This window comes from Meleagris gallopavo, chromosome 3, assembly GCF_000146605.3.
Source record: "Meleagris gallopavo isolate NT-WF06-2002-E0010 breed Aviagen turkey brand Nicholas breeding stock chromosome 3, Turkey_5.1, whole genome shotgun sequence".
NCBI classification, from domain to species: Eukaryota; Metazoa; Chordata; class Aves; order Galliformes; family Phasianidae; genus Meleagris; species Meleagris gallopavo.
Genome location: NC_015013.2, coordinates 35605257 through 35619166, shown reverse-complemented (window position 1 = coordinate 35619166; position 13910 = coordinate 35605257). Strand labels below are relative to the sequence as shown.

Sequence of the window (13910 nt, the reverse complement as noted above, 5' to 3'; positions counted from 1 at the left end):
CTCATTAGACACCAGTTCATCACCATGACAGTGTAGGTTTCTGAATTAGACAGATACATAATTACTGTGGTAGGTCTAGGCCCTTATTGGTAATGGTTGACAGTATTTTCTTTTGGAAACTGATAGCTGTGCTTCTTATTATACACCTTATGACCAGCAATACAACTGGGACTTTGAGGCACTTTGTGATTTGGAGTTCAGCAAGAGAGAGTGAGTACAAGCTGCAATTAATAAGTTGTAAAGAGACTGATTGTTGCAGCTCAAGTGGTGAACTGATGTAGTTACCCAAAAAAAGATTGAGAAGCAATGACCTAACTGTCACCCCATGGAGAATGAGCATGGTCTTAAATTTGTGAAATATCCCTGTTTTACAACACTGACTAGAAGAAAGAATTCTGTTAAAAGTTAATGGAGGAGTTCCAATGGAACCCTATTAGTTTCTTCCTCCATTAAATGACTGATACAGACTTTTAATGGATGTTTTAACTAGGCATTGTTATCAAAAGGACTATTGCACAAATTAAAACCAGTCCCATAATCAGTGAAGAGAAACTGGATTTACTTCTCTGCCTTTGACGCGAGGGAGTCTGTGTGTTTGTGTGTGAGACTGAAGGGATCGAGAAAATGGCGGAGGAGAGGAAGATGGCAGAAAAATGTGTTAGAATTGAGAAACCAAATATCCGTGTTTTCAGAAGAATGTTGAAATTGCCAGTGAAGATCTTGTGTAGGGATAGCAGGTGAGATAGTACACTTGATTTCACACAAACTGAAAAGTTTGGAACTAGAAAAAGGGAGGAGCATCTGTTTAAGAGCTGAGATAGTTCTCCATTTAGCGATTCAGTTTTGGTAACATTTTTATGCCAGCAAAAGGCTTGATTTTATGGAGTACTGAGTGCTGTGAACTTTGATTAAACTGAGTGAACATCAAGGGGTGGGCTTCCTTCTAAGAGAGCCTGGACAAGCGTTACTCTGATCCTGCTGAAGATAGGCCAAGGGCAGGTGGTGGTACCTTTCTGTTCCAAACATAAGGCTGTGTTTGCATAGATGCAGGAAAGGTGGCTTGTGGTCAAAATAAAAGACAGTAAGTCAAAATAAAAGACATTTTGAAGCTGTTTTGTGTCTTCTGCTATGGTGACAGAGGATTGTACGTTTTGTTTCAAACTGAGGTGTTGGCTTGCTGTTCCGATATTTAGAAGCTTTCTTTTAAAAAGCATTAGGGAAGGAGTTTGCTGCCTGGTTTCGGACATGCTTTTGCTCTCCATGCAGAGCGCGTGACTTTCTGTGGCACCCCTGCAGTGACCCTCTCTCTAACCTGGATAGATTACCCACAGGGGGTCATTTGGTCTCCATCCTTGTGCAGCCACAGCCATCTCATTTACAGGGATCCTGCCACACAGTCTGTAAGTCCCCTTTGTGGTACATTGACAGTTACATACACTGTTAGCAGATGTCATCTTAGTTGCTTCCCAGCTTCTTCCACTGAGTGAGAGCTGTTTTAAAAACCAAACAAACAGAAAACAGCGAGGTAAATTAGTGCTGTCATTCCACTTTCCATGTGCAAACAGACTCTGTGCATATGTGGGGCAGTTGCTGTGTATTTAGATAGATGTCTTTATTTGGGGAATGCAGAAAAGTAAGGCATTCATTCAGAACCAGCTGAACTTGCATTGCAGTGCATTGCTTCAGAACAGTCGTGACGATACTTGTTTTCTGTGAATGAGCTTTCCTTTCCCTGCTGTTAGAAGGCGCTGCTCCCAGCCGTTATAAAGCTTCCATTTTACTTGCCTGACTTCTTTCTATCAAGGCGTTCAGTGCATCTTAAAGCGTTCTTTCTGTCCAGCTTAAATCTGGTACATCATCACAATACATTTTTTGATCCTGCTCTCTGATATGCTTCAGCATATTGCTGGTTTCTAGCAAATCTGTCGGTGCATGCTGCTGACAAAAGGAAGGTTCAAACCTAGTGATGGCCCCCTTGAAGACCTTGGCATCTGGCCTGCTTGCATGTCACAGACTGCTGGCAAAGGCTGTCAGTTACACGCAAATGGCTTGACATGCCATTTTGTGTGTGTGTGATGTGGATTATTGACCACTAGAATAAGAACATCTGAGCCTTTTCCTCTCAGTTGTAGTAAAAACTTCAGACCTGGTATAAACTGTAGGGTTGTTTTTTTGTGTGCTGTTTTTGGTTTTTGTTGTTGTTGTTGTTGTTTTTTTGGCGTGTGTGTGTGTTTCAGAAGAGGAAGGCTAGGTCTTTCTTCTCTAAGGCACTGAACTGGTTTAATTGAAAGAACAATTTGATTTGCTGCTGTAGCTGCTGCTACAGTAAAATAGCTTGGAATGCTAGCAAATTTTTACTTCTCTCACCCAAACCAAGGATTTAATACTGGCAGGTGAACTTCTGAAGGCTGCTATCAAGTATACAGAGACAATAACTGTCTTGGAGGTGGAACTTTGTCAATATGTTTTGCCTTGGGCCAAAAAACATTCAGAATAATGGAGTGCTAAAGCCCTGCTCAGAAATGTTGCAGCTAGTGAAAGGGGAATTTATTCCAAGTTTTAGAATGCGCTATTTTGGTAGGATGTGTGGTTTCTTAATCATCCTTATGTTGAAGCATCAACCATCAAGACATTTGGGGGACACCTAGAGGCATGCTACTTGCTCAGTAAGAGTTGCCCTTTTACTTAAGATCATGCGAAGCTGGCTGCTTTGCTGTCCTACATATTACAGTATCATGTGTTTGAGCCAAAATATTTTTTCCAGTGCTCCTTAACCTGGCCAAAGGATTTATTTTTTATTATATTTAAATGTCTGTAGTGGGATGGAGGAGAGAAAATTAAAAACTACAATACTGACAAAATGAATAGATGTTTACAAAGCTACTTTGCCTGCTTCTGAAATGGTTATGAGAAGATAATCATAAAATGATTTGAAGAAAAGGTAATAGAAGCCACTTGGGATTGCTTATATAATATGTATTTTATAATGCCATAAATAGCAAGCAAACTAGGCTCTTATAAATGTGTTTTATTAATGCATAATGATTTATAATTATAATTACTAAGCCCAGAAATACAGACAAATGCTTGTTGTTTGGGAGTAGGTAAACTATAAAAAAAAAAACAAAAACAAAAAACCTGTTAGCTCCAATGGCCAAAGTCATGCAAGAGGGAGGGAAGATTTTGCTCCAAAACTTGCCAGCCCCGAGGCTGGCTTTCCATTGGTTAACGCAGTGATAGACTGCTCCAAAGGCTGCCTCTTTGTCTTTACATCTCTTTGAAAATAAAGATTAACAGTATGCAACATTATCTCTTGGAAAAAAAGAAGTAAATAGGTGCGTGGATCTGAGTTCCAAGTTTATGGGCACTGGTGCTATATTTTCACTGTGCTTTTAGGAGAAGGCCTTGGTTTGGTAAGGCACACAGGAAAAACTCTCCTTTATTGATTCAAGCTTGGCAGTAAACTGAATTGTAACGCTCCCAGCCTGTAGCAGTGTCTTTGATGACGGCATACGAATGCAGAACTAAACAGAAAGGGATCGTGCTAGTTTCAGCTGTTTTCAATAATCAGCAAAGAAAGACCAGTAGATTGTATTTTCTCAATAGCAGAGAAAAAAATAAAAGATATATAAATATGCACATACAATAAAACTCATCTTTTTTTTTCCTTGATCCCTCAAGGCAAAATTAAATTAAAACAGTTTGAGAGTATTCTCCTAAAGGCAAGAAAAGTCTGATGCAAACATTATGTACGATACATTTTTTTAACTGAGCTCCAGTATCAAAATCCTTTTGAAAACATACTTATTCTTAGAGGACATTAAAACGGGATAGTTGGTGTACTGTATATCCTGTTCTAACCTTGTTGTAATGATCTCTAATAGCTTTGATTATACCATCCATATTTTTATGTATCATCTAATGCAGTCTGTGAAGCTCAGAACTTCTTTCTGCAATTGCGAACACTTCTGTTTGTACTTCTTTGACATATGTGTATGACTCCCCTTGACAAGTATGTACGCATGCCAGAAAGAGTGTTACTGCATTTCTCAAAGGTTAAGCATATCCCTTTCTTCATATATATGCCCATTCCCAGGGCATTTGAAAATTTTGCCTGATTCTTGGCTTGAAATCGGCACCATGAAACTCTGATTTATGTTTGTAGATTAATTGCAGAAAAGCAAGATCCTGACCATGAGTGGCAGCCAGCTTTCTGATATGCAGAAAAGCTTACTCTAGAACTCCCTGACATTTATGCAGGGCTAAAATATCCATTATGCAGTAAGGAGCTTGTATGAAAAATGTTAATCCAGCCTGCTTCTGGAGCCTGGTTTAAGGCCATATGAAACATCTAGAGATCTTCTGTTTGTAAACGTAGTCCCATCAGAAGAGTCAAGAAGTGCATTGTCTTAGATACCTGAAATTTCCCACTTCAAACATCCCTGAGTGTGTGCCATGAATTTCCCTACCTTAATAATATATACATTATTGTATGTTATTCCTTAAGTCATAGGCCATGCACTTATGCAGTATTGTATTTTAATTCAGGTAGTCTAGTCAGAAAATTACGATTTTATTTTCTCATACAGCTGCAAATTGATGCCATGCATATGATACAGTATTTTTCTGTAAGCCGGTTTGAGATTAAAATAGTATTTGCAGCTAGCTCAATTGTTTACAGTTTCCCAGCTAAGTACTAATATTTTTATCATTATTGCTAAAAATGATTATCCTTTGTAGATGCATGACCTTTGTATTTTAGTATTATAAAATACTTACAGAGTTCCCTGTTTAAACAAATCCATGTTTGGATCAGAAAACATAAACCTTCACCGATTTACATTTTGCCATCCGTACAATGGATAATTTTTATGAAAAGACCAAACAGCAAAAGGCAAAGCCTGGAGGTCTCCCCTCACATTTTAGCGAAGATTTAACAGCGAGATGACATAGTGAATAAGGGCCTGCTTCTGTGATTTGCTCAGTACCTCCTATGATTTACCCTTGGTGCCAATAAGGGCATGCCGTATTTTGCAGAGGATATGCATCCCATGGTAGGAGCAGGTCCTAAGAGTTTTACAAAACACACTGAAGCAGCAGCAGAAGTTGTAATCTAAACAAAATTAAACTTTTCAAAATAAAAGCAAAGAATATGTTTTATTTTGTAGCTTTGCTTTTCTTTTAAATGGCGGTAGCTGATGTGCATACTACTTAAGCACACTGAATAATACAGAGTAAGTCACTCAGGCATCGACGAAGAGCTGCCGACCTAAATGGGAGCACGCCACATGTACCTCACAGCACATTCCCATTAACGAGAAATGTTCCACTGAGTGCGCTGGATCAGAACCTCATCGTGCCCTTGCTTCAGGAAGGAAAGCACTGACAGCATGCTTACTGTGCTCTTCTCATTTACCTGCAACCTCACCGGTTCTTTTCTTTGCGTTGTCAATGCCCGTATTTTTCACTGAGGAATACACAGAAGCTGAGATTGAACTATTAAAATGAAACAATATTTGAGCTTTTCAACCACGAGCTAACAACTGGTGAAAACACTTTTTCTATTCGTTCCTTTTAGTGCTTTTCACAACCCACTCAAACTAAAATAATTTTGCAGAAAACTAACATTTTCTTTGGAACAAGGAGTGATTTTTCACTGTTCTCTCTTTCCTTTCACATAGGTGATTTTAAACATCCAAGACTAGGCAGGTCTCATGAAAGCTGTTTCTCAAACGTGTGTTGCTGATTTTACATCTCTATATCATCTCTCATCTTCTAACCTTGTATCTTTTTTCAGCCTGGTGAGGGAACATTTGCTGGATTACAAAGATGGATTTAGTGGGCCAAATTCTTTCCTCTCTTATGCCAATGGTGTATCACCTGAGTTTGCACCTGTGTTAGAGAATGTAGTATTGGATTTTGTGTATTTTACTTTTGCAGTTAATTTCTCGAAGCGTACTGTGTTTATTCACAACTCTTAGTTACTGTAGCAGTAACAGATTTTGGTAGCTCTAGGAATATTGACTTGTGCATGGGCAACTTTCTCTTGCTGTTTCTCCTACTTTTCCAGATCCTAAGTCACTCCAGAACACAAATCACAACCTTGTAGTTAGCTGTTGATCTAGTTTCCACAGGTGTTCAATATGACCAAAAGCAGGAGCAAACAGAGATGTGAGAGGTCACAGAGGATAATAATTTCTGGCAGTGATGCTGTCAATAATAATACTTAGCTGGGATGCACTAAGTAAACAGTTAAGATGGAAGTGTTCTGTGTCCATAAATGTGTTAAAGAAATCACATTCTACTTGGTGTTTAATTATACTGTTCCATAAACCTTTGCGAAACATCATCTACAGTACATTCAATGAAGAACAAAGAATTAAACAAAACCCCCAGCTCTTTCATATCATTCATTCTGGGCTCCGACACCCTGCACATTATTTTTCTATAGAAAGGCTTACTTACTCACTTAACTGGGAAGTACTTTCTTAGGTAAGGATGAATTTACATGTGCTGTGTGTTTCTTATGCTCAGGCAAATATTACTGTGGTTTGACTCAGCCCTTTCACCTGCCTAACAAAACCCTGACTACATAATCAATGGGAAATTGAGACTTTCTTAGGCTGAATTAATTTCCGGGTTCATCTTTGCTATAATCGATGAATATTTTGTCATTAATATATAACAGTGTTTAAAGTGAAATAAAATGCACGAAATGATAGCCAAGACATTTTTTTTTGTAAGCATTACAGCATTTTAATGTTAATCTGAAGCAATTAAAGGCCAGATCTCAAACAGATGAAAGCACTCCACGTCTCCAGTGTTTGGAGACAAGTTAGTTGAAAATGGTTTCTTAAAAAAGCCACGATCTATTGATTGTGTTATTATTATTATGAGCATCTTAAATGCTATTCTGTTTTCCTGTCCTTAAAGCAAACAGACAAACGAAAACACAGTGTGCAGGAACTTAAATACTACTTTCACTTAACAGTGATGTTTCATTGCAGCCTTTTTGTGATTAGAATAACACAGTTGAGGGTCAGTGGCAAATAAAATAGAAAGCTATAAAAGGGCATGTCCTTTGAAAACAAAACAAAACAAAAAGTTTTAAATAGAGGACAGTAATGAAAATACTGTCCTATAAGATGATAGATTGAAAAATAATGTGATCAAAGATTTTCGGTTAAATTTATTGCTATTACTAAGGCTGTGGCACTGCAAACAGTGACTTTATTTGGGAGGAGAAAAGCTAGAAATTTTATTCTCCCCAATCCCATTTGTTTCTTGGCATCTTCTGTTGATGTTTGTCTCTATTTTTTTCCATTATTATTTGCTAAATATATTATGACACTTTATTTACCTTGGTCGAGAGCTCTGAGACCTCTGTGCGGCTTCACCATTCTAGCAATTTCACAAATAAATCACCGATCATTGTGCAGAAGTACCACAATTTACATGAAGGCAGCGTTATTTTCATGGTAGAAGAAGCAGGTTTATACTGGAGAGTTGGACTGCTGCATCTGTAGGTATACGCCTGTAGAATATATGCACTCAAGTCTTTTGTTTTAATTATCGCGTAGTGGTTTTTATTAAAACACCATGTTACAGAAGGATTTTGGATGTAGAGTGGTGGCAGTTATGTTCTTTGATAAAGCTTCTCATTTCATGGACATACATTATTTTCGCATGTGTAAAATAAGGGTATGTTGTTAGTCTTTTGTTAATTTCCAGATAATTAAACATTATTATCTATTTACCAATGAATAGATGTGATCTGTTTACAATATCAAAGATGTATATAAGGCACCCAGCTATAACTGAAGCTCTAATTAAAATACATCATTGTTTGTCATGGTTTTAAGGCGAAAATTAAAAAGCGTTGCCAAATTAATCTTCAATCAAGAGTTCATTAATTAGCTAACCTTCTGTAAATGGGCTGCAGTATGATGACAGCTCACTAAAGGACCATTTAAATGAATTCCTGATTGTATCAATCAGATGAGGGAAAAGAATTAGATTTGTGGTTCTTTGCAGTAGTTCCTGCAAACATTTTCCCAACATTTAATACACACAATGGATGTTAAACTATTTTAAAGTTATGAATCCTTTTTATTACTGTCCCAAACTCTGTTACTTCTTGCTGTATATCAAAGGAAAATATATAATGCTGCCAAGGTTTCATGATCCTGAACAGAATATTGCAGAGGAATATGCTTTATAACATAGTATTAAGCAGTTGCTTGAAATAACATCATAACTTTCCACGAGAAAAACGTTTTGAACAAATTATTGATTATATAATAGTCTTTAGTAAAATTTACTTTACTTCTGTCACAAATTTTAAATTATGAGTGCTTAAGTGGTCAGGTACTTCAGTTGCTTTTGTGCTGGGAGCATAAAATTTCTGGACCTCTAGACTATCTGGGAATGTCTGCCATGAAAGTGACAAATTAAAGATGTTGGTGTTAGATTAGGGCATATTTCTGTGTTATTTTAGTACCTGTAATATCTATCTAGACTCATCACAAGGCTAAGGAAAAAAAGTTTAGAATTGGTTGTAGAAGATAATACACAATTTGGTGATTCCTTCTATGATAAATAGGTGGGACGGTGTTTTTTCTTTGCATGCATTTAGTCTTTCTGTATGCCTTTTGTGGTTCTGTGTGAACATGTGCTTTATGAGAAGTACGGTCAAAATAACAGTCTCTATTTACTATTGCCAAAAGTTCTCCTTAAAACTTTGCATAAACAGACATTTAGTTAACACTGAGTTGTTTAGATTCACAGTGAAATAAAATGGTGGGATGGTCGGAGTTTTTATTTATTTTATTTTATTTTATTTTTTTTTTTGCTTGGGGGGAAAGCATGAATTTATTTATTCACTAGATTCATACACTTAAAATCTGTTAGAAAAGAAAGCGTTAATTATGTCTAAGAAAGATTGCATGTCAAAGTGCTAAGTGGCATATTGCATATTATGACACCTCAAGTGTATACAAATTAAATAGCGATGGTGATCTTTGTCTCCGCTGTATAAATATTTCCATTTGTTTTACATTACATATACCAATATTATTGACTAGTTATCTGCAATTGATATAATATTCTAAAAAATTGTAAAATACATCCCCATCTTGTTTACATAAATGATAAAAGCATTTATTAAAATACAGCTTAAATTGAATTTAAATTTTTTGGACCAGTGTAGCGTTGTATATTTTTGTTATCATCTGCCCTGAGACAATAACCTTGTCCAGCACTGCTACATCTGTTAAGCCTATCCTGTCAATTAAACCACAGAGATGGTGTGGGTTTTTTTCTTAGTCAAGGTGTTTGTATCAACATTTCATACAGATACAGTAATCCGGCGTGAAGGAAACTCAGGTTTTTTTTTCCCTCAGTGCTGATTTGCATATGCATGTCAAATCTAGCTATGCCATTTTTTATGGTATTGAGGAAAACAAAATGACCTTTACTCAAGTTCTTAATAGTGGAAGGTTCTGATGTTCTGAATTTCCAGGTAGTGGGGGGACAAGTCTAGGAGAGCCAGCGTTTACTGGTTACGCCACTACTGCTCGCAACAGTTTGATACGGTCTAATACTCAAAAACTCCCTTATTACTCCCTGTTATAATTGCATCTATGCTCAAGGCTACTATAGTTAGGCTACATTAAATCTCATTGTCAGTCAGGCTGCATAAGGCTTAGGGAGCTCACGAGCTGGCGCTGGGCAATGCGATCTTCCTCAAGAGCAACTTCTGTGGCTGCCATTCGCTCATCTCTGGCAGGGCTGCCTTCCTGCGTGCATAATGGACACGCCTGACGTGAATTATGTAACTCGCTTCTCCCCCCTCCTAACAGGCAGTATTTGCTTAAAAGCAAGCACGGGCTTGGGAATCTAGGTTGCCCACTCTCCTTTTAGCTAACTGCACACGCTATTTATCACACTAGACAAAAAGCAAAAGCAAAAAGTCACTAATTAAGTTATCAACTTGTATATCGTATAGATGTACACACGTAGGAGATGGGTCATGTACACTTAGCAGGTATGATAAAATATAGGAGCTTTCAGCAGGGCTTCTATCAAAATAATTATCCAAGCAATTATCTGTGCTATTCAGCTAACTTTTGCATGCGATGGTGTTTCTGTGCTTTTGTGTTCGTCAACCATCCTGCTTTGAGTTCTCTTAGGAACTATTAGACTGACAGTTTTCAAATTGTACAGAAAAGACAAAGAAAGAGAAAAGGGCTTTTTATAGAAAATTGTGCCTTTATTACAGGTAGTTAATAAGTATTAATAACGTAATAAAAAAAAAATGAATGGGTTAAATGCAGTTGCGTGATTTTAACCGGTGCACAGAATTCGATCCCATGCGACTTGCCTGCTGTGTCGGGAGATTGCCTTTTTCAGAGTCTCAACACCAGAATTCTTCTCCTCCCAGCTACAATGCTTCATCTGATAGAAAGGAAGGACAAGTAAACCCTGATGTACCTTGCTTGTGAGAATTTTGCAAACGATCCCGATTCCATAGACTGATATGGGCAAGAGCATAAACCAACTGTCCCTGAAGCATGCACCTCAGGATCATTTTGCCATTCAACTACACAGTAATAACAATAATTTCTAGATTTGTGGCTTTTTGGCTACTGTATGTATATCAAATTAAATGTTTTGATTCTTAGCTCTTCAAAGGATACTTAGGTAGGCTGATGAACATCCATTACCTACACTTCAGGCAACAGTAGCTGTTGAATTTTATATAGAGACAGAAGAGTGCATACTAATGGTTGTATATCTTAAAAAGAAAAAAAAAAACCCACAACTAACTGTTATTTGGGGAGGAGAGGGGGTTTGCGTTTTTCTTGGTCTTGTTATATGGAACTGTTTTCATTTTAAGAATGTGGGCTTTGTCTAGTGATAACCTTTGTAATACGCAGAGGAAAACCTTGCAAGCAATAACGCAATATTTTATTAAAAAGTTTGCTTCTTTGTGGTGGCAGTTTTCTTTCAGAGCATCACAGGTAGAGATAGAGGGATAGCTCATAGGTGGAAAGCACAACTAAAACGTTTGTATTTTGTGGTTGCAGCCTTTTTCCCAGTTACTGGCAAAGCCTTGAGAAAAGTAAACCATGTGCTTTTGTACTGTCATATTTGATTTGGGCTATATTCTCACTGTTGTTTGAAGCTAACATGAAACGCAGTGTCTGCATGACCCATTTTAGCAGCCCATTATCATAATTTCACTGTCGTATGGCCACTGAGTTAATGTACTTACAAATGACAGAGAAAGTGTGTTACATGACCTTAGGGTTTTCAAAAATTAAATGACGTAGGAAGTCGTATTTCAAAGAATTGTTAAAGAGTAGGGTTTTGGGGGGTTGGCTTTTGACTTTCAGTTTATTCTTCACCTCTCAAGTGTCATAGCATTTAACAAGAAGATATATTCGTTCCTTTTTAGACAAATATACTAAAGGTTTAAACCTGCTCGAGGTCTGAATTTTATCCATTAACTTAATATATTTGACTATTTTAATTATTTTACTTACATTTTTCATTGTTATTTTCCCATGTTCCCGGGAAGTTAAACTGTCTTGTGTATTCATATAGTTTGCTGGAGATTGAGTTTTTGCTTTTTTTGTCTGTTTTGTTTCTTAGTTTGTTTTTGGTGTTTTCTAAGTAAGTTATTTTGAACCAAAGCAGCAAAGCAAGTTATCTTTTGGATTTTGCAACAACAAGGCAATCTTCTGGTTGATCATATGAGGTGTTAGTGCTGGGAATAATTTTGACTTGAAAAATAATCTCTTTAAAAAAATGACTTTCTTAATTTGAGTTTAAACTTGAACTGAATGTGCTTCTTATTTTAAGCAAGTGACATTGGTATTTTATCAGTGTGCAGTGTCCCCATACTTCCCAAATTTTATGGTGTCATGAACTTACATTGCTAAAACCCACCATAGTGAGTGATTGATGTTTCTTTCATCACAGAAGGGGTTACATTGAGGGTAAACCACAGTGCCTATGATATATATCCAGTAAATGAGGAAACGGCAGGAGAAACCACAAACATGTAGTCCAAGTGGCATATCCTCACCTTTTCCTCATAAAGTTAGGCACTGAAACCAACTGGCTTATCTTTTTTTTACCCTTGTGAAGTTGGAAATCCTGTAGACAGTGCTCTATTTGAGAGGCTTCCCCATAGTTCTGCTGTTTTAAGATGACTTTAGAAATGGAAGTATTTGTTTTTTCTCCTTACTTAAAAGTAAGTGGAAGTTTGACTAATTGTAACAATAATAATAAAGCTTTGTTGTAATTAATACATTCTATGAAAGTGACCCTATGTGACAAGCAGAAGGAATTCCATCATTTAATTTAAGCATTTAGTTGGCTATGCTAGAAATGTGAGGTGGGAGGTTCCATGTAAGCTTGCTCTCCGTTACCACCTGCAGGTCACCAGATTTGTGACTTGAGTCAGGGTCACAAGCGGGGTCTCACACAGGTGACCCGTGGTCGGTGACCCATGGTGGGCCACAGTGGTGGGCTGTGGCTTAGGAGAAGGGTGGTAGAAACTTTATCCAGACAGCAACCAGTCTGATGTTGGTGGAAATTATGTCTGTACAAGGACTGGATGCTGAATTGGTGTTCTTTGTTCAACCATTGATGAAAGTCATCCAGCCTCTGACCCTAATGGCACAGCTTTACTTAAAATGACTACTTTTTGAGAATGCTCCTGAATGTTATCTTAGCAGGCACCTCAAATGGGTTTGGAGATGAAATGTGATTGCCAGGTGTGCCTTGAAATTACTGTCTTAAATAAATTTTGTAGCTTGAGACGGTTGTTCTTTAAAGTATTATTTTCTTGTTTTCTGTTGATATAATTTAATAGCAAAACTAAATAATAGTATAACAATTGCAAAAGCAATAATTTCAAAATTTGTTTGCTGAATTTAACATTTTAAAATTGTTTAGTTTCTTGGCCTTTCTGGCACCAAGAGACTGCTTTCCTTTTACACCCAGGCAATCCCACTGATTTCAAATACAGTCTGAAGGGGTTGTCTGCTTATAATAGGGGTGAGAATTTGACTTTCATTGGTGGGTGTAAATGATGGCAGATTTTAACTTTAAGGTCTTAATCCTGCAGAAAACCCCTAAGCGCATCTCCTTCCATTAAAAAACTTAGCCATGTTTTTAACCCTAAACAAGAATCCTCTGCTTGTGCTTAAGTTTTGCAGAGCAATTAGCATGCACTTAGATTCCACCACCACCAGTGCGCCCAGGCTCTGTGAGGCAGGACATATGTGCAGCATCACACACATGTGTGGTCCTGCGACCCTCTGGAGGGCTGAGCCATGTTGTATGTGTGCTGCCCTAGCCCTGCTGCAGCCTCCTTCCTCCAGATGCTCATCCATCCTCCCTTCCTCTCCACAGTGGGTTCAACAGCCTCAGTTGCTGGAGATCCAGTTGCTGCTTCTTCAGCTGTTGTGAATTCACATGACGCTTAGTTGCTCTGATGTTAAATTTTTATATGTATTGTTCTGCCCACTGTGACGGTGCTTCGTAAAAATAAAGCATAAGGTCTAGTAGCGTTTCTAAATTCTAATGGAAGTATGCCGTTCTGGTGTACCAATTTTCATAGATCGTCTGCCAAGGGCAATGGGTGGCTCCACAAATGCATGTGATCTTGTGGAGACCATGCCTGAGGCCTGGAGGCCTGCAGTCCTTCTCAGGCAGTGCACTGACAAGATGAGGGATCATAGCTCAGTTTTACATGCACGGATCAGCCTAATACCTTGTGAACAAAACAACTGGGGGAGAGCATCCAGGCGCTTGGCTAATTGGAGGCTCATTAAAAAATATGGAGATAGATGGGTTCTTCTCAATTTGCCCTGAAGTAAAGAAAGGAGGGAGGAAAA

General features: G+C 37.8%; 1 protein-coding gene across 1 annotated transcript in view; it reads left to right on the top strand.

Moving 5' to 3' along the window:
• The first annotated feature begins 624 nt into the window (after positions 1-624).
• Positions 625-13910, top strand: part of TSHZ1 (teashirt zinc finger homeobox 1) — a 26557-nt gene continuing 13271 nt past the window's right edge. Inside the window, exons 1-2 of the mRNA XM_031552779.1 lie at positions 625-737; positions 5798-5906. Of these exons, the coding sequence (XP_031408639.1) occupies positions 625-737; positions 5798-5906 (222 nt within the window). The remainder of the gene's footprint in view (positions 738-5797; positions 5907-13910) is intronic.